Source organism: Drosophila pseudoobscura, chromosome X (assembly GCF_009870125.1).
Source record: "Drosophila pseudoobscura strain MV-25-SWS-2005 chromosome X, UCI_Dpse_MV25, whole genome shotgun sequence".
NCBI lineage: Eukaryota > Metazoa > Arthropoda > Insecta > Diptera > Drosophilidae > Drosophila > Drosophila pseudoobscura.
The window spans coordinates 19,213,842-19,227,270 of record NC_046683.1 but is presented as its reverse complement, the minus strand read 5'-3'; the positions used below and the strand labels follow the sequence as shown (position 1 = coordinate 19,227,270).

At 50.5% G+C, this 13,429-nt stretch overlaps 2 protein-coding genes across 3 annotated transcripts; one reads left to right on the top strand and one right to left on the bottom strand.

Moving 5' to 3' along the window:
- The first annotated feature begins 2,320 nt into the window (after positions 1-2,320).
- On the top strand, positions 2,321-4,973 carry LOC4815666 (G-protein coupled receptor moody). Its single transcript, XM_001355319.3, has 3 exons — positions 2,321-3,117; positions 3,187-3,849; positions 3,927-4,973. The coding sequence occupies exons 1-3, from the start codon at positions 2,627-2,629 to the stop codon at positions 4,411-4,413; spliced, it is 1,641 nt and encodes a 546-aa protein (XP_001355355.1). The 5' UTR covers positions 2,321-2,626; the 3' UTR covers positions 4,414-4,973.
- On the bottom strand, positions 4,780-13,076 carry Sik2 (Salt-inducible kinase 2). Of its 2 annotated transcripts, none has more exons than XM_001355320.4 (9): positions 12,126-12,658; positions 10,877-11,747; positions 10,748-10,811; positions 10,395-10,681; positions 9,103-10,299; positions 8,696-9,034; positions 8,553-8,641; positions 6,724-8,479; positions 4,780-5,716 (listed from the first exon to the last, which is right to left on the bottom strand). In XM_001355320.4, the coding sequence occupies exons 2-9, from the start codon at positions 11,504-11,506 to the stop codon at positions 5,609-5,611; spliced, it is 4,470 nt and encodes a 1,489-aa protein (XP_001355356.4). In that variant the 5' UTR covers positions 11,507-11,747; positions 12,126-12,658; the 3' UTR covers positions 4,780-5,608. The 2 variants fall into 2 exon arrangements, with proteins under 2 accessions (XP_001355356.4, XP_033240816.1); XM_033384925.1 differs by having other exon boundaries at positions 5,677-5,743; positions 12,126-13,076.
- Positions 13,077-13,429: the final 353 nt, after the last annotated feature.

The following is a 13,429-nucleotide window of genomic DNA, read 5'->3' as shown; positions in this document are numbered from 1 at the left end:
TGTGTAATTTCACCAATCTTAGCTTACGATTTGACTTGGCTGTGAAAAGGCAAAATGTCTATCCTGTGTTACTGGCTTCTGTTGGTTCACCGCTTATTTCTTATTTGTTTTTTTGTAATGAACTTTTCTATTAAGACCTCAAATAATGGCATACCAACTTTTTTGATTTTCATTGCGAAAACCCGAAATATTGCAAAATTGGTGCTGTATATTGACTTTTTTCATTGACTGTATATACAAAGTTATCTTGTACTCGGTACTCAAATTGTATGGGAGTATATTAGGCTTTTGGTGGATGTGGATGTACATATGTATGTAACAGCCAGGAGGAAGCCTATCCGGCCCCATAAAGAATATACATTCTTGATCAGCCTCAATAGGCGAGTCGATATAGCCATGTCCATAAATGCTTTATTCTCAGAGACTATACGAGACAGAGTGTACAAGTTTCCTCTGATACCACAAGTTTGTTTCCAAATTTTGCCGCGTCCACAAAGAGAATTTTTAAAAAACGAGGAACAAAAAACACAGGAATATTGAGTACGATAATGAGAAGCTAGCAGATTGCTGAATCTGAATCAGATCGGAACATTTTTATAGTCAGAATAACATAACATTAGAACATAACTAGCGGTTGTGGTTCATCTCGCTCTCGCTATGTTTTTTCCATCTCTGGCAAGTGGGAGCAAAAGATTCCCTCTCCACATTATCCAGCCAATCAGTTCGACCCCTTTACGAATAGCGATATACATATGTATGTATATATTGTAAATAACATGTTTTGTATTGGTAAAATCAATCATAAATCACACATACTGACAGAGTCGGGTATAAGTGTAGAGCCGCGGCCCTTGCCGCGGCTGACAACGTTCCCGTTCCTTTCTTTTGTTTTGAAATATTTGTAGACCTTTTTTTGTTTAAATATTTTTTAGAATAATAGAATAAAACTACGCCTTTAAAATGTATCCACTCGTTTAGAAAATTGATTACTGTATCAGATAAAAATAGTTTTTTATTAAAAATTTCATTGAAAAATATCTTACAAAAACAGTAAACTGTTCGATAAAGTTAATGACTGTTTGTGTATGTATGTGTATTTTGCAAAAGTTAAATCCTGTATTCCAAGCATTGGGCACTGTCAACTTAGGCAGACATGACTGTGTGTACAAAAAAGTAAGCGTTTTTCATGCGTACATTTACATTTTTGCATAAGTTGCGTTCTTGTTGCCAGTTGCCAGTGAAAGTGTACACATGTATGTATGTATGTACATACATATGTACATACATATGTATGTAGAGGAAAAGAATTGAAAAGTTTTCAATTTGGAAAATGCGTGCGTTTAATGTCCCAGGGCTGCGCAATAGTACACGGCAGACACGTCTTGGCAAGGCCGTTATCCGGCTGAGGCGGCGAAGAGATCGCCCAGCCCTGAGTTGAGTATTTGGAAATTCCAAAAAAGAAGAGCAACAAGAATTGTTCGTTCGAATAGCACGAACCATCAGAATCAGAGAGAACGAGCGAGCGAAAGGAACAGAAAACGCAACAGCGGCGGCAGAAGAAAGGCAAGAGCGAGACAGAGACAGCAGGAATAGAATAATAGGAACAATGTAAACAAAGCGCCCATTCCAAAAACCAAATTTCCAAATTACCAAATTACCCGATGATGAAGTCAATTGTTGTATACAATAAAAATTTGTTGCTGTTCTTTTTGTTTTCCTTTTCGAAAGTTTTTCTAGTTCGACTGCTGCCGTTCCGTTCCCCCAGTACCCCTGACGCCATCGACCATGCCTTTTCTTGCGCTTTTTATACCCTTTCAGAGGATATGACGATTTTCATCATTTATTTGCGACGCATGGTGGTTTTATCCCTGCCATGTCCTTCCTATCCGGACTATCTCCTTTCAAAAACAATCAAATCTCTGTGGTTAAATCTAGCTAAAACTTTGCACCGACTTTTATTTTTGATGTACGAATAATTATTTAACACATCGAAATATTTTATTTAACTATATTTCGATATATTTATTTTCTTTTTGATTAAATACAGGCCGTCTATTGCTTAAATCAAAGTGAATTCTGCAAAATGTCACTGTTTGTATTAAAAAAAATCGGATATTTAGTTAATATATGGGTTCTCAGAGTCTATATTACATACCAGAACCCTGCATAAACAGGCAACCGAATCGATTCAATAATTCTGTTGGTCAGAATCAATTGCCAAAAAAAGGACTGAACGAAACAGAAATCGTAATTTCGGTTCCTTTTTCTCGCTCACTCTCCATTTGATTTTCAGGTAGAAAGAATACAAACATCCGAGCAGCCACGGATGGAGCAATGGAGCTGCAAGTGGTATCTAAAGGGTATCTAAGGTATCGGCTTCCGAAATTAGCCTCCTCTTCTTGCTTCCAATATTCGCTTGGCTGCCTCTGCGTCCCGCCGCTGTTGCCGACACCACTCCACTCCACCCATCCGTCTCTGGTCCATCGTTGGTGCTGGTGTGGGGGTGGGGGCCGTGGATGGTGGATGGTGGAAGTGGCTATGGGTGCGGAGAATTTAGTTTAGTACAAATTCGGCGCAGGAACGGGCGCGTCACTGTCGAAACGGCCCTATCAGATCAGTGCGGAGCATGTTCCCTCTCCTCGAGAGCCATTCTCGCGTCCTGGACAAGGGCCAGGACAGCTTCGAACTGAATGGAAACGGAATGGATGCGGGCATGCGCGGGCAGGGCGCTGTTGACGCCGCCGCCGCCGGAAACGAGCTCTTCCAGGGCTATTCCGACGAGCTGCTGACCTTCGCCTGGGTGGCCTGCATCGTTTTCATAATTGTGGGCGTGCCCGGCAACCTGCTGACCATCGTGGCGCTCTCGCGGGGTCGTCAGACGCGCAACTCCACAGCCATCTTCATCATCAATCTGTCCTGCTCGGATCTGTTGTTCGGGTGCTTCAACCTGCCCCTGGCCGCCTCCACTTTCATGGAGCGGGCATGGACGCACAGTGATCTGCTCTGCCGGCTCTTTCCTATGCTGCGCTACGGCCTACTGGCTGTGTCCCTGCTTTCCGTCTCGCTGATCACCATCAATCGCTACATCATCATCGCCCACCCACGACATTATCCCAGGTGAAGTGACCGCCTATCCCCCGCTACGAGTATGTGTGATTTTAATGATATCCAATTTCTACCGCTTAGGATCTACCAGCGCCGTTATCTGGCCTTGATGGTGGCCGGCACTTGGGTGTTGACCTTCTCAATCATGATACCCACGTGGCGCGGGGTCTGGGGCCGCTTCGGCCTCGACACTAGCATTGGCTCGTGCTCCATCCTGCACGACCAGTACGACCGCTCGCCAAAGGAGTTCCTCTTCACCGCCGCTTTCATGCTGCCCTGCATCTGCATAGTGATCTGCTACGCCCGTATCTTCCTGCTCGTTCGTCAGGCGGCCATCCGCGCCGGAAACAGCAACGCCGCCAAGAACAATGCCTGCGAGCCGACGGCCACCACCACAGCAGCAGCACCCCAATCCTTGACCATGCCCAAGACGGTTGAAAATAGGGAAAAGGCGAGCACATCCATCTCGGACACGGTCCCGGAACACGGCCTGCGACCGTTTGTCGTTGACGAGTATATAGCATATATCGATGATAATGCCTCCACCGAGAGTCTCCCCATCTCGTACAGCATCGGAAAGCGGGACAGGGAGAAGGATCAGAAAAATCTGGATAAGAATCAGGATCATCAGCTGCCGGTCGATGCTAATGTGGTGCTCAAAGAGAGGGATAAAAACAAGAACAAACAAGAGCTGTGCGCCTTGGGGCGAAGTCAGACCCAGCTGGAGCAGAGCAAGAATTCCACGTACGTACTAGAGACCTCTTACACTCTTGTCCTCTTGAAATCTTGACAGATCTAACTCCTTTCTATTGATCCCACAGGAAAAACGCCAACGCAAGTCCCGTTCCCAACGCCAATCCCATTACCACCTCGCTGCGCACTTCCTTCACCCGCTTCAGTCCCAGGAAATCCCACTACGTGTCTATGGGGAACACGTCGAATGCCTCGTCCATCTACCCGGGCCGAATGAGCGTCAAGGATCGGCGCCTGCTCAAGATGATACTGGTGATCTTCGTGTGGTTCGTGATCTGCTACCTACCCATCACGGTGGCCAAGATCTGGAAGAGTGCCACCGAGGTGCACGTGTTCAATATAGCCGGCTATCTGCTCATTTACCTGACCACCTGCATCAATCCACTCATCTACGTGCTCATGAGCTCCGAGTACCGACGCGCCTACTGGAATCTGCTGCGCTGTCATGGCTCTCCCGATCCGCACCAGCAGCGGAACAATGCTAACGCCAATGCCAATGCCAATGCCAAGAAAAAGCTACAGGAGTCAGCTTCGAATCGCCAGATCAAAACGTGATTCTCTTTGGCTCTGATTGCCGAAAAGGAACGTAGCAGATCACAAAGCAGATCAAAACAAAGGAATAAGTAAGTTGTAGGTGAGGAGAGCCGGTCACTGTACACTGTATCAGCTCTTAAGTATATTCATATGCGTGTACCAGTATTGATATATTGGTCTTTGGATCACTCAAAAGGTTCACAATTGTCACCATTTCTAGTCGTACGACCAGGTCGGATGCGATCCGATCCGATTCGATCCTTCCTTCCACACAGATCACCCATCTACATATATCTATATAAATATGTATATATAAAGATATCTATATCTTTATATACATCTATCTATAAATGTACATCTGATAATATAGGAACTCCAGAAGTAAAATTGCATTTTATACCAAATAACTTTAATATCTGGTTTACATTTGAATTCCATGTTTAAGAACAATCGATGTTTGGTTTTGGTTTTAGTTGTTGCTTGTCGCTAATTATTGTACCAATACATAGAGATATAAACATATATCCGTATACAGACATATGTACGTATCTATAGCCCCAATAAATGCTTCGAATAATTGATATATGTAGTTGTTCTTCTCCAGCTCTCTCATCGCATCGACTAACATCGATTCCCACTCCCAGCTCAACTCCGCGGGAACCCTTCTCAAGACTTTTACCCAAAATGCTGTCCCGGAGTAGTCGGTCCAATGGGAGAACGGAGGGCGGGGCTATTCCGAGTGTATGCTCGTAGTAAGTATAATCATAAGTAGAGCTATAGCTTAACGCTATTATTATCAATATACATATACATACTGTATATGTATGTATGTATGTATGTCGGCGTATGCGTACGAAACTTTTGGACTACTTAGGGCTAGTAACACAACTAAATTATTCTTCCAATATTACTCGTACGGCAATGGTTCGGTTCGGTTCGGTTCGATTGGCTTCCATCCGACAAATATAGTTAGAGCTCCATCCCAGACCTAGACCTAGACCTTGCCTACTCCAGCGATCGATGCTTGTATATCCGTATTTGTATATGTATACGTAGGTGTATATGTATATGTATATCTATATGTATGTGTATATCGTATATGGATAAAATAATTCATAATTGCGATTGCGAGCTTAATAAAAAGGTGGCCCTGGTTCGGACTCCATTAGTTCATTTCCATCTTAGTTCCAACTTCTATTTTCCATCTCCCTTCTATTCAGACCGATTCCATATGCTCGGAGATCTCCAGAATGGGGCTCTCGCTGAGCGGCTTGACCAGCGTCTGCCAGTTGGGCGTGAACAAGCTGAGCACTGGCGTCGATGTCTATAAGAAACAAATCGAATCGATTCGCTAGATGATTGAAATTTTTCAATTAATTTTTACACTAAGAGATCATGCTAGATTATATGATTCAGGTAATACGAGTACCCCCCTTCCGATTTGACCTTGATTCGCTGGGAAAAGAATCCAAAAACGAACAGATAGCTGGAATCGAAGCTTCAGCTTTCCGATTCTCTCAAAACGCTTTTAAAAAATGGACTGAACGAAGCAGGTATTGTCATTTTTACTGTGTCAGAGTTGAAAATTTCGGTTTTTTTTCGCGCTCACTCTTCATTTCATTTTCTCGAAGAGAAAACGAGAAAGCAACACACAAATTTGCTAGTGTTTTGCCTTTCCTCCGGCGTGAATATCTTTATTTGTGTGTATTCTGTAAAGCAGGTGAACGTATGCACTATTTAAAATATAGCAAGAGACTGCGAAAGAAACTTTGCTGCAGTGCTCACACTCTGTCTTTTGGTGATTCGGGGTGATCCCAATCTGACTAAGGATTCGTACTGATCGGATGCATTAAAGAAGCTTGAGTATAGCTAGATTTCATGAATACAGTGGATTCATGCAGGGCTCTAGTTGGTACATATGTACATACCTATGTACATATGTATGTCTTTTCTTTAGGACAGGGTCGCTCATTTAAGGCTGGGTTCATTTCGTTTCGTTCGTTAGAATTGGTAATATGTTTAAGGTATATTAAGGATCTGATAGAACACGTACATATACCTCTTTGAATGTACTTGTTGGGATGACTACAATTATTGGGATTTTTAGGTAATTTTAGGAGCTCTAAAATGTTTCTTTTTGGCTAGATGAAGATATGTTTGGAGTAGGTCAGTTTTTTACATAAGGATGTGTATTTTTTGATAGAGTTAGGCTCATAGCCACTGTTTCTGTCTGGCAAGTAGGGGTTTACTTCAGGTTAGGTAATAAAAGGAAGTTTTACCCAGCTGGAAAATTGGTTGGAATTTGCATAGATTTAATTTGAAAATGCTTACATGATAGTCGGCCTCGTGGCTGTGCCCGTGAGGCGTTGACGGCTTGCACTTCACCGACGTAGGCGTTCCCGGCGCTGTGGACGGCGGCCCTGATCCCGATCCCGATCCCGATCCAGATCCAGGTGCCGACATTGACCCTGGCCCAGAGCCCGATCCTGGCCCTGACGACTCCGACTGTGTCGGCTGGCTGATGTAGGAGGTCTTGAGGTTCATCTGGCTGAAGGCGTGCGCACCAGGCATCGTCAGCGAGTGCTGCAGTCGTGGAGTGCCACTCCTTGGGCGGTCCAGCATGGCCAGCTCGTACAGCTCCTCGGTCAGGTGCTGGTCCGGCATCGGCGCTGGCGATACGTGACCAAGTGCCAGCCCTAGGTTCAGTCCGTGGTTTAGGCTGTGCCCGTGTCCGTGCCCATGCCCGTGGTTAAAGTGTGCAGTCTGGTGGAGCTGGTGCTGCTGTTGGTGGTGCTGCTGGTGGTGATGGCGTCCGGCCAGCTGCGCCTCCAGAGCGTACTGCTTCTGGAAGAGCTGCCGCTTTTGCTGGAGCAGGCGATGCTGGAGTAGCTGCTGCTGCAGCGGCGGCTTCTGCATGGGCGACATGGGCACCGCCATACCGAGCTGGTGCTGATGCGAATAGAGGCCCGGTGATGGCGGTGGCGGGGCATAGCATGCGTGGTTGTAAATATCACCACCAGCCGCCTCCAAGAGCAGCGGAATTGGAACTGGCCCTCCCGGAGACCCCGGATGGAAGAGCCCATGGCCATGAACATGACCATGACCATGACCATGACCAGGATGAGGATGATGGTGGTGCTGCTGATGTTGATGGTGGTGCGGGAGCGTCAGCAGGGGATGATGGTGATGCGGCTTGCCTCCAGGCAGCGCATAGAATTGACTGTTGGGGAATTGACAGTTGCCCAGGCTGAGCTCCTCCAGCCCGTATGGAGGAGCCGGATGTGGGTGCGTGTGCTGATGCTGATGCGAATGCGAATGCGGATGAGTGGCAGCCTCCTGCTGTAGCTGCTGTATCTCCAGCCAGCCATGCCGCTTGACCTGGTCGTAGCGGTAGCTGCCGTATACGCGGCTGCTGCCCAAGAGCGATCCGCCCCCGGAGCTGAGGAGACCTTGGGCCACCAGTCCGTCGCTTGCCCGTCGCCCCTCCCGAAAGTGGATGGGCGAGCGCTTATCCAGGAAGGGACCCCCCGCTCCCGCTGGTGGTGGTGGAGGGGTGGGATTTGGGGTGGAGCTGGCGGTCAGGCTGAGGTTGACGGCACTGGGCATGTGGATGCAGGAGTTGTGGCTGCTGTACAGTGACCGCTCCGAGGAGTGCTCGCTGGAGCCGGCTGCTCCGGCGACGGAGGCGGCGGCGGCCAGCATTGAGCTGGATCCCATGCAGGAGGGCAGGCTGCCGGAGGGCAGGACAAAGTCCAGGCTATCGTAGGCCCCGGCGCTGCAGTTGCTCTTCGAGGAGCCGCGGCTCAAGTTCTGGCTGAGGCTCTTCGAGTAGCTGCCGGAGGCCAGCACTCCGCTGGAGCTGCTGCTGCTGGCATAGGAACGCATCCGGGTGGTCTGGCTATGGCCGTGGCCGTTGCCGTTGCCGCTACCGCTGTGTGCGGTGGTGGTCAAGTCGCTGCTCGATTGGGAGCCTTCCTTGGTCCCGGGAGTGGGACCTTCGTTGCCTTGATCCGTCTCGCAGCCCTCGTCCGTGCTGGAGCTGCCCTGAGCCAGTACCTTTTTCTCGAAGGTCTTTTTGTCACTGCGCCTAGGAATGGGGAAGGTGGGATGGTGGCATGAGCTTTATTCTGGAGGAATACGAGTATTCCCTTGGGACGCACCTGTCGCCATTCTGCTTGCCCTCGATCAGATCCTGCCCGGACTCGTGGCCATTGCCATTGGTGCTGGCCACTCCTCTCCTCTTGGGCTTCTGTTGAGAGTGGGGTGAGAGTGAGGATAAGTCTATAGCTGGCATAGGACTTACCTCTACGGGCAGCGGGCTCTCCTGGAGGGTCTGGAATAGCTTGTTTGCCTCGGCGGACATCTTGTAGCGAAAGCTCTGGTTGAGATTGGCGGTGGAGTCAAAGCTACTTGAACTCGACATGGCCTTTATTGTCTTCTGCTTGTGGTTCTGGTTCTGGTTCTGGTTCTGATCCTCCGTATTGGCATTTTCGTTGGCATTGCCTGTGGCTGTAGATGTGGCTGTGACTGTGCCAGAGGAGGTAGTAGGCGTGGTGGCTCTTCCTCCACTTGCATTGGTTTGATTGGCTGCCATCTCCGGTCTGGTGGTTAGCTCCTCCTTTCCCTCGGCAATGGCCGTGGACTGAAAGGATTTGAAGGAGAAGATGGTGAGGGATCGGCCAAGCATACTTCCCTAAACCTGAGCTTAACCTGTTGGAGCAGCTGGCGGCAGTCCTCGGTGCTCTGTTTGATGATGTACTCGCTGATGGTCTGCTGAAGCTGCTTGGACACCAGCGGCCCCGCCGCCGGACTGGGCTGGCCCGGCTCCATTAGCTCCCGGCAGCGGAGATTGGCCAGTGAGGGATTGTGGGTGTGATTATGGTTGTCGATGCTCAGCGATATGGCCAGGGGCCGGTGGCTCCTGGGCGAGCTCGAGGTCAGGCTGTGGCGACCCATTCGTGAGACGGCCGAAGAGGAAGAAATATTGGAGGCGGAGGGCAGTGGCGTGTACCTCACGGGCATCGGAATGCAGCCTGCCTCCTCCTGGCCATTGAGATAGGCGCCAGGAACATGGGTGGGCAGGTTGTGGTTGTGGTTGTGGTTGTGGAGCTGCAGCTGCATCTGTTTGGAGTAGTAGCTGGGATCAGCAGGGGGCAAAGGTCGCTCGCTCATGAGCACAGTCTGGTGGCGGCTTAGTCTTTTGTGTGGGTGCTGATCCTTGCCCAGGATCGTGGTGGTGGATATTGTCTTTGATTGCTGCTGCTGCTGCTGATGCTGCATGAGGAGAAGCTGCTGTTGCTGTTGATGCTGCTGCTCTAGGCTGAGCGATTGCTTGCTGCTCTTGTAGAGCAAGCGGCTGGAGCTGCTGCTGCTGCCACCGCCACCGCCACCACCACTGCCCCCGCTGGAAACAGATCCACAGCCTGCAGGGGCAGAGGGTGGCGGTGGCACTGGCGACGACCCCTCGGTGGGTCGGGCCTGCTCCTTTTTGTGACTGACGCGATCCTGGAGCAGTAGATAAATGGCTGCCACATGGTCGTAGGTGTCCTTCTTGAGGCTGGCGCGCGTCTTGTCCGGCCCGATGCCCACATACTCGGCCATGATCCGGAGAATATCCTCGCTGGGCTCCAGTACCGTCTGCCGGTCCACGTTCATGTTGTACTTGGCGATCAGGGCGTGCTCCAGCAGCTCTGGGCACATCCAGCGGTGATGCTTGATCTGCTCAATGGTGTAGCGGCGGGTGGGCTCGAGCACCAGCATGCGACGGATGAGGTGCTCGCACTCGGAGCTCATGAAGAAAGGGATGCGGAAACGCCCAGACAGTACCCGGTCCCGCAGGCTCTGCAGCGTGGAGCCATCAAAAGGAAGAGCTCCACAAACGAGCACATACAGGACTACGCCCAAGCTCTGCAAAAGCGAATGAGGATGAGGATACCGTTGAATAGCAGAAAAAGAGCGACCGAGAGACAGCGAGAGACAGGGAAGGCTGCACTTGCACTCACCCAGATGTCGATCTCCGGTCCCGTGTACTGCTTGCCTTCGAACACCTCGGGGGCGGCGTAGGGCGGGGATCCGCACCAGGTGGCTAACAGCTCGCCCGGCTTGAAGTGATTGGAGAAGCCAAAGTCCGCGATCTTTATGCTCATGCTGCAATCGAGCAGCAGGTTCTCGGCCTTCAGGTCCCTATGGACGATGCCCTTCTTGTGGCAGTACTCCACCGCGGAGATGATCTGCCAGAACTTGAAGCGTGCCGCCGACTCCGACATCCTGCCATATTTGGCTATGTAATCTGCGGAGAGCAGAGGGATAGGGTCAGGGATCGGCATGGGTGTGGGTACGGGGAAGGACTACGCACCAAAGATCTCCCCCTGGCTGGCATACTCCGACACTATATAGATCATGTTCTTTGTCTCCATCACCTGCAACGGGAATGGGGAAAGGAAAGGCTCATTAGGTTCTCTGGAAAGCTGGAGACTGCACCCACCTGGTAAAGCTTGATGATATGAGGATGTTTCAGCCGCTTCATAATCTCCACCTCGCGGTATACCTTCTGGAGGTTGATCTGGTCCAGCTGCGACTTGTCAATGATCTTGATGGCCACCTCGTTCTTGGTGATCCTGTGCCGTGCCAGCTTCACCACGGCAAAGTTACCCTTACCGATGGTCCGCTCGATGTCATAGAAGCCCACTCGCATCGGTTCCTTTAGCTTGAGCAGCTCTTTTGGGCTGGGACTGGGAACGACACCCGATGCTGACCCAGATCCCGGTGCGGGTCCGGGCACATTGCTGCCACCGCTTGCGAAGAGCTTCTGGGCGAGGAGCACATCCTTGCAGGCCACCAGCGCATCTATGGAGGGGGCGGCCATCCCACTACCGGCCAGGCCCTCCAGCAGTGCCGTCTCCGGCTTGGCCTGGGTCTTCGACTCGTTCGCCTCCTCCTGCTGGACGCTGTTGTGGGGGGACTGCTCACCATTGGACTGCTGCTGTATGTTCTCCTCCGTATGGGTCGCCGAGTCCGTGTCCCCCGTGTCCACCTCGCTGCGGCTGCGGCTGCGACTGCGACTGTGACTGCTGTGGCTCGCATCCTCGCCGACTGCCGGCTCGCACGCACTCATTTTGCCAACTGCGCCACCCTGCTGCTGCTGAAGCCACTCAGACGCGGACGCGATCGCGCCTCCGGCTCCGACTCAGACTCAGACTCAGACTCGGGTGCTCAGATGATGAGACAGAGATGGCGCTACAGATGATGCACATGCTCGCAATGCATGCAGGAGCGGCTCTACTGCAGTCGCGGCTGCAGTCTGCTGCTGCCCATCGCCGCCTGCACCGTCTCCCTCATGATCCCTTCCCGCCGGGCTACAAGATGGAGGAGAGCGAGAGAGAACGAATGCAAAATAGTTCTGATAACAGATTAGCACATGTAAAAGTACATGTGTCAGTGTGTGTGTGTGTATGCTTTGTCCTCCCCACTCCTCCGCCACCCAGATAGTGTGTGTGTGTGTTTGTGTGTAACGCTCTCTCTTCTGCTCTCCACTCCGCTCTCACTCACGCTCTTCCTCTCTCGCGCCGTCTCTGTTGTTTGAAAAATCAATAAGCAGAAGCGGCCCCGCGTCGTAAAAATCTTCTCTGTCGTCGTCTCACGTGGAGAAGGACGAGAGCTGGAGATAGAGTTGGAGCCTGAAGCTGAAGCTGAAGATGGAGGAGAGGCTGAAGCCTCCTAGAGTTGGCAATTACCGTTTGTTCCGTTAGATTGGACAAGGGTCAAGACAACAGTCCGCTGGAGTCGGCAGCGAAACTGGGAACACAGGAGGAGGCTGAAGGCCTTACTCGGAGTTGGAGCCCCGGAATCGCGGAATCCCGGGTAGCTGACTGTGGCGCTGGCGTCTATTCCAGTTTGAGGCGAAGATTAGAGACTCCAGCTCCTGATTTGACACATCATTCACACGGCACGGCGTGAGAGTTATTGACACTTGCGTGGGGGGCCCGGGGCCACGGCGGCGCTGGAGCTCACACACATGAAACTTTGGTGCCAATCCCCGTTGAGCTGCGTCCAACTGCGTCCGACACCGTCAAAAGCTCAATGCGATTCTGCCGAGGACGACCCCGCGGCGACCCGACCCCCAGCAGCGCAGAGCAGCAGCGCCAAGGGTTGCCATTCTCTGTACTCGAGGGTTGCCGGCCACCGCCAGTCAGAATGGAGGAAATAGCTGGGACCAAGAATTTCCGGCCGACAGCAACCCGCCTGCCTGGCAACCCTGCCCCAGCTGGTGGTTGGCCGTGGCCCCAATGAGCATGCGCCGTCCTCGACGCCGCACAGCACAGCACACCACCCCACCCCATGAGCAGGTCAAAGCGGGCAAGATTTGAAAAGCAAGCAATGCAGAAGGGGAACCCCTGGTAAATGGCACTTTCAACGAACGATTTCCAGGTTCCAGGTACCGCTCACTCTCAGTTGCGGAGAGTATCCAGATGATCATTGATAAACCATAATTTCGATTACTGTGTGATCCCTGGGCGCCAGGTATTTTACTCTCCTCTTCATCGAACTGTAACCATACGTACAATATGTCTGCCCAGAGTACCAACGAACTCGAAACGCTATCCATTAACCAGTTTCCACTTAAGGGTCAGGTATAGATACGAATTCAGACACACTCACGCTTTTAGAGTGGCTGTCCTTCAACAACAGAATAACATAACTCTTCTTTTTAAAGGTCTATCCCACATGAATTTATAGATCTTCCAATCTATTACATGACACATATATGTACAATACAATCAATATATTACATATCGCAAATGAGATCGGAAATTAATGTCAAATGCAATGAGCAATCAACTCAGTTGAAATTCAGTCTGCGGCATCCACGAATACGTACATATATGGCTGATTTGGTGGCGTTTCTCTAGCAGACAGAATTTAATTCAATGTTCTACATATGTTGAGGCCTTACAGCATTACATCAGATCGATTTCGATTTAAAATTGCATAAACGATGGTCTTCCCTTTTGAGGAGTTCAAGGGATCAAAGGGAGAG

Coding starts and splice junctions, on each gene's coding strand:
- LOC4815666 (XM_001355319.3), top strand. CDS start 2,627: ATGTTCCCTCTCCTCGAGAGCCATTCTCGCGTCCTGGACAAGGGCCAG. Junction 3,118..3,186: donor CACCCACGACATTATCCCAG/GTGAAGTGACCG, acceptor TCTACCGCTTAG/GATCTACCAGCGCCGTTATC. Junction 3,850..3,926: donor GAGCAGAGCAAGAATTCCAC/GTACGTACTAGA, acceptor TTGATCCCACAG/GAAAAACGCCAACGCAAGTC.
- Sik2 (XM_001355320.4), bottom strand. CDS start 11,506: ATGAGTGCGTGCGAGCCGGCAGTCGGCGAGGATGCGAGCCACAGCAGT. Junction 10,682..10,747: donor CAGCCAGGGGGAGATCTTTG/GTGCGTAGTCCT, acceptor TGCTCTCCGCAG/ATTACATAGCCAAATATGGC. Junction 10,300..10,394: donor GACCGGAGATCGACATCTGG/GTGAGTGCAAGT, acceptor TCGCTTTTGCAG/AGCTTGGGCGTAGTCCTGTA.